At 43.4% G+C, this 12,500-nt stretch overlaps 1 protein-coding gene across 8 annotated transcripts in view; it reads right to left on the reverse strand.

Annotated features, from left to right (window-relative positions):
• Positions 1-12,500, reverse strand: part of tnikb (TRAF2 and NCK interacting kinase b) — a 74,660-nt gene that overhangs the window by 56,704 nt on the left and 5,456 nt on the right. For all 8 annotated transcript variants that reach the window (XR_014600099.1, XM_084048472.1, XM_084048477.1 and 5 more), the window contains 3 exons: positions 8,488-8,553; positions 1,196-1,252; positions 960-1,085 (listed from right to left, as the gene is read on the reverse strand). Coding sequence is in view for 7 of the 8 variants with exons in the window: in XM_084048472.1 (XP_083904598.1) it covers positions 960-1,085; positions 1,196-1,252; positions 8,488-8,553 (249 nt within the window). In the remaining variant the exon portion in view is untranslated. The remainder of the gene's footprint in view (positions 1-959; positions 1,086-1,195; positions 1,253-8,487; positions 8,554-12,500) is intronic.

The raw sequence follows: 12,500 nt of genomic DNA on the forward strand, positions 1-12,500 counted from the left end.
TGGATCCAATGTAGTTATTATTTAGTCACAAGCTCTTGTTAATAATTGTCACAGGCCCTGGGCTGGACCATAAAAAGCCTTGCCGTCATACCATCCATTATTATATTTAACTATAGACCTAGGGCCTATATGCTGTATAGCACCCAAGCCACGTATGAACTACAGTCATGGTTGGTTGTAAATTGACAAAATGTATTTGAGTCATGATGGCCAAAGGGTAAAACTCATTAAATAATATTGAAATGGTGTGTTGAGTGTTTGGTTTATTTGCACATTCACAGTTAACTTTACAAGATGCTAATTTACAAATGAAAGCCTCCACTGTCTCCAAATGTATTTTGGGCAAAATCATCATCAACAGCTGCCAAAAAAGTCGGATGCACTCTAGCTGCCCCCCGGCCCGGCGTTGACTTGTTCCGCCACTGTCCTGATCCATTTTGTAAATGGAAGAAAAACTCATTCTTGCCATTAACCAGTGTCCTGTGCTTTTAACACTACCCTGTTCATTTACACCAGTGGTTCTCAAACTTTTTCATGTCAAGGACCCCCAAATTAATGTGTACTGTATTTACCTGCGGACCCCCATCTGAAAATATGTTGTGCCAGGGACCCCCATTCAAGATTTGTGTTGTTAAAATATCCAAAGTTTTTCACATTATTTCAAGATGTTTCGAAAATAGCCCACATCCGAGCTAATAGATGGGCTATTTTCTAATAGTCTATGTTTATAGGGCTAAAGAGGTGATCTTGACGCTATATTAACACATTTTCAAGGGACCCCCTGGAACCCCTTCAAGGACCCCTGGGGGGTCCACACACCCCACTTTGAGAACCACTGAGTGGTGGTTTGACTTCAATGGTGACTCAGCCGCAATGTAGCTGACCACGCTTTTGTAGCTCTGTCATCAGCGCCACTAGTGTGAACGAAGTATCTCTCTCTCTCTCTCTCTGTCTCTCACCCATAGCTGGTCATCCATGCCAGGTGGGTTCTTCTTGACGAAGGCTCCGTAGTATGTAGCGATGTTCCTGTGATGACTGTACTTCTTCAACATGTTAATCTCTGCTTTGATCTCCTCCTCTTCATCCTGAAGAGACACAGCACACACAAATTAAGGCCACATTCTGTTGTATTATGCATTTTTTATGTATTTATGCAGTGTGTGTGTGTGAGTGTGTGTGTGGTGTCTGCACTCACTCCTGTGACATCCATGACCTTGATGGCAGCCAGCTGGCCTGTCTTGACATGGCGACCCTGAGAGAGAGACAGAAAAAGAGAGAGACAGACACCCAGACAGACAGAAAGAGATGGACACAGAGAGAGACAGACAGAAAGAGGGAGGAATTGAGAGAAAGAACAATGAAGCGATTAAGCAGAAAAAAAGGGGGGAGGGAGAAAGTTTGATAAAGATCTAATTAAGACATACTTTTCACAACAACAGAACGCGATGTTGTTCTCTCTCTCACACACACACACACACACTCACACACACACACACACACACGTATATACTGTATCTATAATGCTGTATATATGTACACATACTATTATATGTACACACACCATGTATAATCCCTGTGTCTATCGAATATTATCTAGATCTTTATAAACACTTCAGGTCTACTCGCACGCACGCACGCACGCACGCACGCACGCACAGTCACACATCATTTCTTTGTGGTAACCTAGCAACAGACCTGGCAGGTTGTTTTGTGAGGGCAGAGGATGTGAGTGTGTGCGTGTGCGCGCACGCGTGTGTGTGTGTGGTGGGTATGTGCATGTGTGTGCACGTGCGTGTGCGTGTGTGCGCGCACGTGTGTGTGAGCACACACTGGGGGCTTGGATTGGTAAGATATTTCACACTCTGGGTTTATACCCAGACATGCACTGACATGCATGTCTACTGCACAGACAAACGCACATGTGGAACGTGCACAGCGTGCACAAACATGTGCACACCAGGGATGCAGTCAGCCCACGGTTGGGTTCGAACCTCAGACACCTTCGAGTATGACAACATCATTGTCTGCCTTTCATCATGTTTTCAAGGTTTAAAACAAACCTTATGTCACTGATACAAAGGTCGATTCTGACATTTGACATCTCTTAGATATCCAAATGTCAGAATCGATAAAATACATCTTTGACAGTTCTTGGACTTAGTCCAAGGCTAGTAAAGTAGTAACGCACCATTGTAGTACACCACCATTGTGAAACAAAGTGTGATACAGGGAGGGTTCAGGGTGAAATTTCTTTCATGTCGATTACTTGATTTACCGTATATAAGAAATACAAAAAATGATTTAAAAAAAAAACGAATCTGCTCCTCGATTATTTGATTAACCTATTCGATATTGTCACAGCCCCTGTATTTTCAGTTAATTGCCCAGCCCTAGAGTGAGCGCGCACACATACAGGCACTCAAGATGGTCTTGGGTTACCTTGTATTGCATCAGACCCTCAGTTTTATTTGACAGAGCAAAAACAGCTCCTAACAGCATAGTTGTGTCATTCTCTCTCTCTCACTCTCTCTCTCTCGTTCTTGTGTTTCCATCCCTCGCTTCACTGCTCCTCTCTGTCTGCTCCGTTTACCCTCTCTCTCACTGCCCCCCCACCCCCCGCCCTTCCATCCCTCTCTCATTGTGTCAGTGGGTGCATGTTCAGACCTGTTCTGTGCAGCCAGTAGACAGCAGCATGTCAGGGACAGCACACACACACACACACACACACACACACACACACACACACACACACACACACACACACACACACACACACACACACACACACACACACACACACACACACACACACACACACACACACACACACACACACACACGCGCACAATGAAACAAAATTCAGAGTCCAAAAATCAATTCCCAGCGTATTTTGAAAGCTGGCAGCCACACCCTGATTCACACACGCTTTCACACCTCAGGGTTTCCCTACAATGCAACCCGGGAATCCAGGTTACAATGCCTTGCTCGAGGGCATCTAAGCCATATCTGTTGCATTTGTCATCCACTTTCCTGACAGAGCTTTTTCCTGCTCTAGCTTTAATCAACCTTCCAATTAAGTCCACTTCTAGGGAGGTACTTGACAACGTCTTGCTTATCAGGGGAGCCTGTGGCATAACTAGTAATAAATACATAACCTTATAAACCCTACATCATAAGGCTGGGGTTTGAATCCACCTTTGAACCCAGGTTACATACCCTTGGTTTACATCTCCTCTGTGTCCACATTCAAATCTGTCTTCATTGTTTCCTCAAATCCACAGTGATCATTTAAGTAACCCTGCACGTAGTGTATACACTAGACACTTAGGGGTACGTCTCAGAGTTAAAATGACACTCTGAATTTGACTGTGCAGCCCCCTGTCAGCCCCCTCCGAGTCATGTGTTACTGCGCTCCACCACGGAGCGTTTGTATTAAGGTCGATTAAGTTATTTTGTGATGCATTCAAACCGGTAGGGTGACTAACACGTCTGTCACATTCATTTTTTTAATCTATTTCAACACAGTTTCTTATCAGGGAGGGAGGGAGAGAATGGAGGGAGAGAAAGATACAGTGACGGAGCGAGAGTGTGACAAAGAGGAAGAGAGAGATATGTTGACAATAGCATTTCTTTGTATGATTGCGTTATATCATTGAGAACAGCTATGACAATACTCCAACAGTCATGCTGATTACGGAAGGTTTAAGCTGATAGAGGGGGGAGAGAAAGATATAAATAGATGTAAACACAAATAAGTACATGAGGGAGAGAGAGAGAGAGAGACAGAAAGGCTGCTTGGCCCAGTTGTGTTGTGTGACTGACTGCCCCACAGCACCACAATACACTGAGCTGCACTCTGTCTTACACAACAACACACAGAAGCTAGGTCACATACACGGGCACGCATGCACACATGCACGCACCCCCCCCCCCCCACACACACACACACACGCATGCACATAAAGAGACACAGGCACAAACAGCTGGACATAAATACAAATTAACATAATACACAAATACAACACACACACACACACACACACACACACACACACACACACACACACACACACACACACACACACATGCTGAAGGCCCAGGGGAGTGGAGCAAAGCTAGTCTGAATACAGAGAGGTTAAGTCAGGTATAGTTCCTTATGGGGTCTGCTCTCTCTCTGTGTCTCTCTCTCTCTCTCTGTCTCTTTCTTTCTTTCTTTCTTTCTTTCTTTCTTTCTTTCTCTCTCTCTCTCTCTCTCTCTCTCTCTCTCTCTCTCTCTCTCTCTCTCTCTCTCTCTCTCTCTCTCTCTCTCTCTCTCTCTCTCTCTCTCTCTCTCTCTCTCTCTCTCTCTCTCTCTCTCTCTCTCTCTCTCTCTCTCTCTCTCTCTCTCTCTCTCTCTCTCTCTCTCTGTGTTTGCAGACAGTGTTATTGATTTGAGACAATATGAAACATCGTCTGTCTGTGTTTGTCTCTTTTTGTAGAGTTTCTCTTTTTCTCTCTCTGTCTGTCTGTCTGTCTGTCTGTCTGTCTGTCTGTCTGTCTGTCTGTCTGTCTGTCTGTCTGTATGTCTGTCTGACCACAGCAGAGTAGGAATAGGAGAATATAAAGACCATTTCGTACTTCATCGTACAATGCAGTCGCGCGGCGATAATAGCCGACATACAAGCTCACAATGCGTTGTGAGCTTGTATGTCAGCTATTTCACGTGACAGATCATGAATTAGGCATAAGAAGGGAGTAGGAGCAGAAAGAAAATGAAGATAAGGACTGGAGAAGTAGGGATAGTAGATGGAAAAAAAGAGAGACGAAAAAGAGAGGAGCAGAGGAGAAGGAGGAGCAAAGAGGCGGAATAGGGAAGTAAGAGAAGGGATAGAAGAAGAAGTACAATCCTAGTACAATCCTCATGGTTAATTTAACTCAGAGAGTGCATACATGGCCCATGATCCTTACTTAAAGTAAGTGTAACTGATGATTTTACTGTGTAAGGTTTTTGAGAAGCCCTGGGGCATACAAACACACCCTGAGTCCTCCCGTTCAGACAAGACACACATTCCTGACCTGCACCACACACGAACATGCACACGCACGCGCACACGCACACACACACACACACACACACACACACACACACACACACACACACACACACACACACACACACACACACATACACATACACATACACACACACACACAGTTTTTCTTTTAATGAGTTCATTTCTACCATTGAGTTCCTGTAATATTTGAAAAGTCTGATTGGACTCATTAAAATTATTTTAACTTTTGGTCATTTCTGCTTTATCTGGATAGAGAGACAGGAAAGGTGGGAGAGAGAGACACACACACACACACACACACACACACACACACACACACACACACACACACACACACACACACACACACACACACACACACACACACACACACAGAGAGAGAGAGAGAGAGAGAGAGAGAGAGAGAGAGAGAGAGAGAGAGAGAGAGAGAGAGATAGGGGATGCAGCAAACAGCCTCAGGTCATATTGTTCCCTGAGTCAGCTCAGGAAGGACTGTAGCCTTATTTATGTGGTATGTGTCCTTACCAGGTGATCCCCCCATATAGAGAGAGTTCTGTTGTTTACAGCAGTGGTTCTCAAACTTTTTCCCTGTCAAGGACCCCTAAATTATTATGTACAGTATTTGGCTGCGGATCTGGAATTTTTTTTGTGCCAGGGACCCCCATACAAGATTTGAATTTCACCACCTATAATGGCTCTGCAAACTGTATTGCATACATGCTGTATGTGAACAGTTGAAATAAAGACAGAGACAGACAGACACATACACACACACACACACACACTCACACACAGTGTTTCTCCTGTGGCATGTCAGTCAATAAGAGCATTAAATAAACTAACCCCTGGTGTGTTGAACGGCCTCCGTTCCTCCCAGGCCCCCCTGGCATCTTCTTAACATCACCTCTACTCAGTCCTGCTTGACAGTTATACCACTACCTCATCTGTAAAGGTCCCAGAGGGGTCGGGCAACGACCTGGCTGCTTGCCTCGGGCAACAATGAAAACAAACCTCAACTCTCAGCCTCGCACTGCTGCTTACTGTTTGACTTCAGGATGAAGTCAAAACCTGTTCGACATAAAGCGTACTGGAACAGGGTCGACACCCATTCTGGGTGTATCTAATTGTACTTTTATGAAGAGCAAAATGGTAATGAGTGTACGGTTTATGGTTCTCAAACTTTTTTGGCCGCAGGCTCCCACCAGAAAAATGTTTTGTGCCAGTAACCCCCATATAAGAGTTTTATTGTTAACATTTTCCACAAATAGTCCAGATTTTTTGATCAGTGGGTAAGTAAATAAATTGTCTTTATATAGCACTTCCCACGAGAGAACTCACAAGGTGCTGTACATACAATAGGGATACAAACACACAAACAGCAGACATATTACACACAAAGAAGATACAAATCAAGGACATTCCGCAAATGCTTGTTTAAACAGAAGTCTTTTTAAGTGGTTCCTAAAAATGCCCACAGACGCTGCAGCTCTCAGGACCTGTGGAAGGCCATTCCAGAGTCTGGAGGCTACAGACTGAAAGGCTCTGTCGCCTTCGGTTATCAATCGGGTACGAGGGATGACTATTAGACCCTGCATGGTTGGCTGACCATAGGGGTCCTGCTCGGCACGTGCCATGCAGAGCTCTATATGCGACCACCAGGACCTTGAACCAAACCCTGAATACAACATTGCAAAGCGGCCAGGACTGGAGTGATGTGACACCTTAGGCTGGACCTGGTTAACAGTCTGGCAGCAGCATTTTGGATTAATTGGAGGCGGTCTATGGATGCTTTACTGAGGCAGGTGAAAAGTGAGTTGCAATAGTCCAGGCGAGAGGAGACAAAGGCATGAATAATCATGTCTAACTCTGTGTGTGAGACAACAGACCTGAGTGTAGCTATGTTCCTGAGGTGGAGAAAGCATGTACATGTACGGGTCACCGACTTGATGTGTGTGTCGAGGTGCATAGCCTGATCGAAAATGACGGCAATTGGTTCCTAAGGTTGGAGCGCACATTTGTTTAGGAGTGACCCAATGCAGTCAGCCACCTTTAGTAGCGATACTGTCGGAGGCAACAACGAGCAGTTGGCCTCATTAAGCTGAAGGAAATTACTTGCCAACCAGACCTTAATGGCAGACAGACACTCCTGCAATATATTAAAATTGTGAATAAAATCCTTAGGACTGTTGGGGCTAAAATAAAAATACAACTGGATATGGTCCGAATAAAAGTGGTAAGAGATGCAGCATATAAAGTGCAAATAGGATCGGGCCAAGGACCAGAACCCTGAGGCAAACCACTAGAGAGGGGGACAGAATCAGACATATGAGGGCCTACAGCTACAGTGAGATAAGAGGTAAACCAATCTAGAGCACTCCCTGTGACACCCACCCAATCCCTGAGCCTGTCAATCATGACACTGTGGTCTACGGTGTCGAAAGCGGCACTGAGGACCAGCAGCACAAGGATGGAGCATTTACTAGAAACAGCTGACATCATCAAGTCATTTGATACTCTTAATAGAGCCGCCTCTGTGGAGTGTAATAAAATGATCATTTAAAACGTTTATAAGCTGGTTAGCAACCTTTTTCTCTAAAATCTTTGAAATAAAAGGCAACTTAGAGAGCAACTAAGTTATGAGAGCAACTTATAATTGCTGGGTAGTACTAGCGAGGCGTCTAAATTGGGCTTCTTTTTTTTAAGTGGCTGTACAACCTGTCCTGTTTAAAATAGGAGGCAACTTGGCCAGAGACCAGTGAGCCATTTATAATGGAGAGCAGACAGGCAACGTCTTTCAGTAGAGAGGTTGGGATGACGTCTAACGGACTGGATGATGTTTTCATACTGCTCACAAGCTCTGCTAGGTCATGGAGAGAGATAGGTGTGAAAGAGTCCAGGTATATAGGGTTAAAGTGGTTAAATATTTTTGTTATGCTATATTAAGTAATACTTTCGCAGTGAACCCCCTGGAATCCCCTCAAGGATCCCTGGGGGGATCATAGATAGGTTTGAAATTTTTAAAATATTCGAAATTGTGTGTTATTGTTGTTTTACGAATATTCAGACATCACTATAGTCCAATTTTTACAGTCGTATGGGTTCAAAGGACATTTTAGAGTTCAAATGGATGGCAAGCCCCACTTTTCTCCCATGAAGAGAAATATAAAATGTTAATGATGAAATGATTTCAACTCATTTATGTTTAAGTGGCAGAAAAAACTCTGCCGGAGACTGTATGGGATGAAGTGAAGATTTGTGTAAATCTTTGTGTGTGTGTGTGTGTGTGTGTGTGTGTGTGTGTGTGTGTGTGTGTGTGTGTGTGTGTGTGTGTGTGTGTGTGTGTGTGTGTGTGTGTGTGTGTGTGTGTGTGTGTGTGTGTGTGTGTGTGTGTGTGTGTGTGTGTGTGCGCGCGTGTACAACAATGAAGCCTTACCTTATAGACCTGCCCATAGGTACCATTGCCAACCAGTTCCACCAGCTCAAATATACCAGCTGGATCCTAGAGAGAGAGAGAGAGAGAGAGAGAGAGAGAGAGAGAGAGAGAGAGAGAGAGAGAGAGAGAGAGAGAGAGAGAGATATTGGGACAGGGAGATAAAACAAAGAGGAGATAAAAGAGGTATAGAGAGAGGGAAAGACCATTGAAAGGATAGGAGAGTGGACAGGGGAGAGAAAAAAAAACATGTTAGGCAGGCTGAAATCTAATGAAACGTGATCCAAGATGGACAGAGGAATTCCTTCTGGAATTTGACATAACATAGCGGACGCACACGCACACACACACACACACACACACACACACACACACACACACACACACACACACACACACACACACACACACACACACACACACACAGGTGGGCTGTGTGCTATACTGTATAACCATGGTATTTCTAACCAGCAGCAGTAGAAGCCCCTCCATTCTGTGTCTACATACTAATATTCGGCCCCCTTCTATCTGTTAGCAGTCAGCCTGTAGGCCTATCACACTTATTAAATAATCGCCTGATTGCAATTATTTGCGATAATCGCAATTATTTTGCATAATCGTCAGAATGGTTTCCACGTTGAAAAATGTTCATACAATGTATTCTCACACTCTTGGGGTCTGGTAAAGTCAACATGCATAGAACAGAAACTTACATGTTAGAGCACTGAGCTCGTAACCAGAGGGTTGCAGGTTTGATTCCCTAATGCTGGGTACATCTTGGCACTCAATCCTGTTTTTCGCCTGTTTTTCACTATAGCATCCCTATTCTGAGGGCCAACATGCAGCAAAAATAGCAGATCTAAAGGCTCACAGCACTTTGCATTGCAACCCGTTTTGAGCTTGAAGAGATTTAGAGCCAAAACAGGAGGGTGCCTGCTGGTATAGACCCCTGGGGGACTCCAGTCAACTAAGTATGGGGTTTAAGTGGTTAATGAATACTATTGGGTATTGGCAGAGATGGCTTTGCGGTGAAGACCTTTAACCTCTAATAGCCAACAACAGCATGTGTGTGTCTGTACTGGGCGGCTTCCTACAGTAGAAGACTGTAGTTATACTGATTCTTCACAGTGACCAACAGTAGCAGAGCTGTGGTCTATACTGGACGGTTCCCAGTGACCAACAGTACCATACCGAATTGGGCAGCACCTAATGTACAATACACAAATGATGAGATCCACCTTGAGTTACGTATTATGTCACCTAAATACTGATGTATCTGCATTGTGCCCTTCTTTCTCTTGTTGTTTAACAGAATGTATATACTTGTATTGTATGTATCTATGTCTGTTGTTCATGTTTTATGGGACCCCCTCGAAAATGAGATGCTGCATCTCAAGGGGCTATCCCTTCAATAAAAATCTGAAATCTAAACCTTTATGGGAATGACCTCTAAAAAAAAAGCTGCCATTCCTATCCCCATCTCCATACATTTACTGTATTTAGTTTGAACAGACATCAACACACACAACAGAAAATAGATCAGTGCACACTCAGGTCTGTTCAGTAATGCCTTGTTTAAGGTGGCTATGACTGCAGGTATCAGGTACTTTTCCCAAGGTGAGCCCGTTTCCGCCTCAATGTTCTGTGAAAGCGAGCACATCTCAGCACAGTTTTGAGGTGGACCCATAGATATGAAACATTAGAATCAGCTTTATATATTGTCACATATCAGGTTTGGGTATTGTTTACAATTGTCACCTACTATAAGTGGAGCAATGTGATTTTTTGACTATGTTGCAGCTGATTGTTTACTAATATGACCAAAGAGACCAGGCTGGCATTACTTTACACACGTCAGTATAAAGTAGAGGAGATATTTCTTTTCTACAACTACAAACAACCAGAATAGGTTATTGTTTGATGTTTCAAAACCAGGAAACACTGTCTTCATTCTGCATAAGCTAACATAGAGATCAAAGTCAAGTTGAGTAACATAAACCCATGGGTACAGCTTTACCAACCATCCACAAACTGGCACTCCTCTGCCTGCAATGAGGACTCACACATACTGTCCGCATGTGTGACTTCTAGACCACATCTCTTGTTAACCTAAAATAATCCACCTTGAATCCTGCAATCACTCATCATATATTAAAATCACTTATTCTCATCTTACCATGTGCCTTTTCATGATTCACAGTAAAGCAAAACTGTTCCAGCATAATTGTCTCTTGGCGGTTGTCAATCAGATTTCTACTGTTTTTGTTCTTTCTAGACAGATACAATACTGTTATGCTAATCACTTTGAAAAAAACAAAACAATATTGATGTACTGGTAGAAAAATAAAAGCACTGTGAAGACAACATAAGCCTCTTTCCCTATGTTCCAAGCTAGACTCAGAACAGGATTCAGGTAAGATGGAAGCAACTACCGTACCATTCTATAAATGAGATTCTTCATGACACCTCTGGTTTTATCACTATGTGTGGAACATTAGGCTAAACTTCACCTAATGATCTGGAGGATTTTTAGGATTATTGAGGGTGATTATTTGAGGATAATTCAAGTGAAGTGCCAGTGGGGATAATGGTATGTCACCTTTAGCCAAATACCGTTTCAGGAGGAGCTTAATTTATTTTTAATTCACACTCAAAGAGCACTTATTTGTCAAAAATAAATGTGTGAGTCAGGTTGGCATAGAAAACAGGCAGCGATCTGAAACCTTAATAGCAGGGTAGTAAACTGAGGAATGTGTGTATGGTATTTTTATGAATATGAAAGATCTCAAAAAAATATAAACAAAATAAAAAACGATATACATATTATACAAAGAAGTGCCCTCTCATGTGCATGCTGAATTACCAATAAAAAGACAGGCAGATGTTTGCCTTGATTGATGGTACTACCTAAAACACACCCTGGAGTATTGGATAATAGCAACTCCACAAGCTAGAAACTAAGTTTCCATATGGACAGTCCAGTCCTCATGGAAGGAGGTGGTTTTATTTTTCACAAGGACTGAGAAGTGTGAGCTTTGCGTCTTGACAATGCTGTTTGTGGCACATCCATTGTAAGACAAAACACGATAAAACATTCAAAGATAAGGCAGGCAAGGATGCATGGCAGAGTCCTTCACATGTGTCCAGGTAAGCCAGCCAGCTCTCAAAACCACCTCTGCCAAAAACCATGCAACTGAAGCAAGCTATACCAACAGCCTAACTACTGTACCTATTCAGAACTCAACGAGAAGAAATGGGTTTTAAAAACTCAAACTCAAACTAAATTTGAGACTGCAATGTGGAGGGCAAGATATGATTGGTCAGATATGGGCGGCTTTTGTTGACATGCCAGCCATCTTTTCAAACAACATTACTGCTTCAGAGGGATGCATGAAGTACAGTATGGGCTCTGCCCCTCCAGCTGCAGCTCCAGTCGTTTGACAACCGACCTCTCAGAGGTACGTGTGCAACTTACTAAATAAATCCCCCACATAATAGAGCTCAGCAAAGTAAAGCAGGACCAGGGATCGCATTGACTGGTACCGTATGAATCTGTTTATTTGCATTCCCAACTCCACAGATATGCAGGTTTGGCTAAAAATGGCACTGTACAGTAGGTGGGATGGGTGTTGTTAATACCCCTGGCATAGAGAGTCAGGTTGTGCAGATGCAGCCTTGAAACTGAAACATGGATGGCACCACAGTATACATGCCTCTGTCAAGGACACCCTGAATCACAGAACAACGCTGGTTAGTATATGCAAGTTTGCCATTTTAAAGGCGTAGTAATAGTATGTACAGTAACTTTGCCCTGTGTTGACATAACAAAACAAAAAAATATATTAATTTGTACCCATCATTTCCCTCTATACCAGCAGTCATCAGCCACTGGGGTATTGTGGTGTTGCTTACCTGCAGAAACACATTGCCCTCTGGCTATATTTGGGTGTTTTCACTGTTTCAATGTCACATTCCCGTCTACCAAAACAAACAGGAAAACACCAAAATACAGCCAG

Source organism: Gymnoscopelus microlampas, assembly GCF_963454915.1.
Source record: "Gymnoscopelus microlampas genome assembly, chromosome: 22".
Classification (NCBI taxonomy): Eukaryota; Metazoa; Chordata; class Actinopteri; order Myctophiformes; family Myctophidae; genus Gymnoscopelus; species Gymnoscopelus microlampas.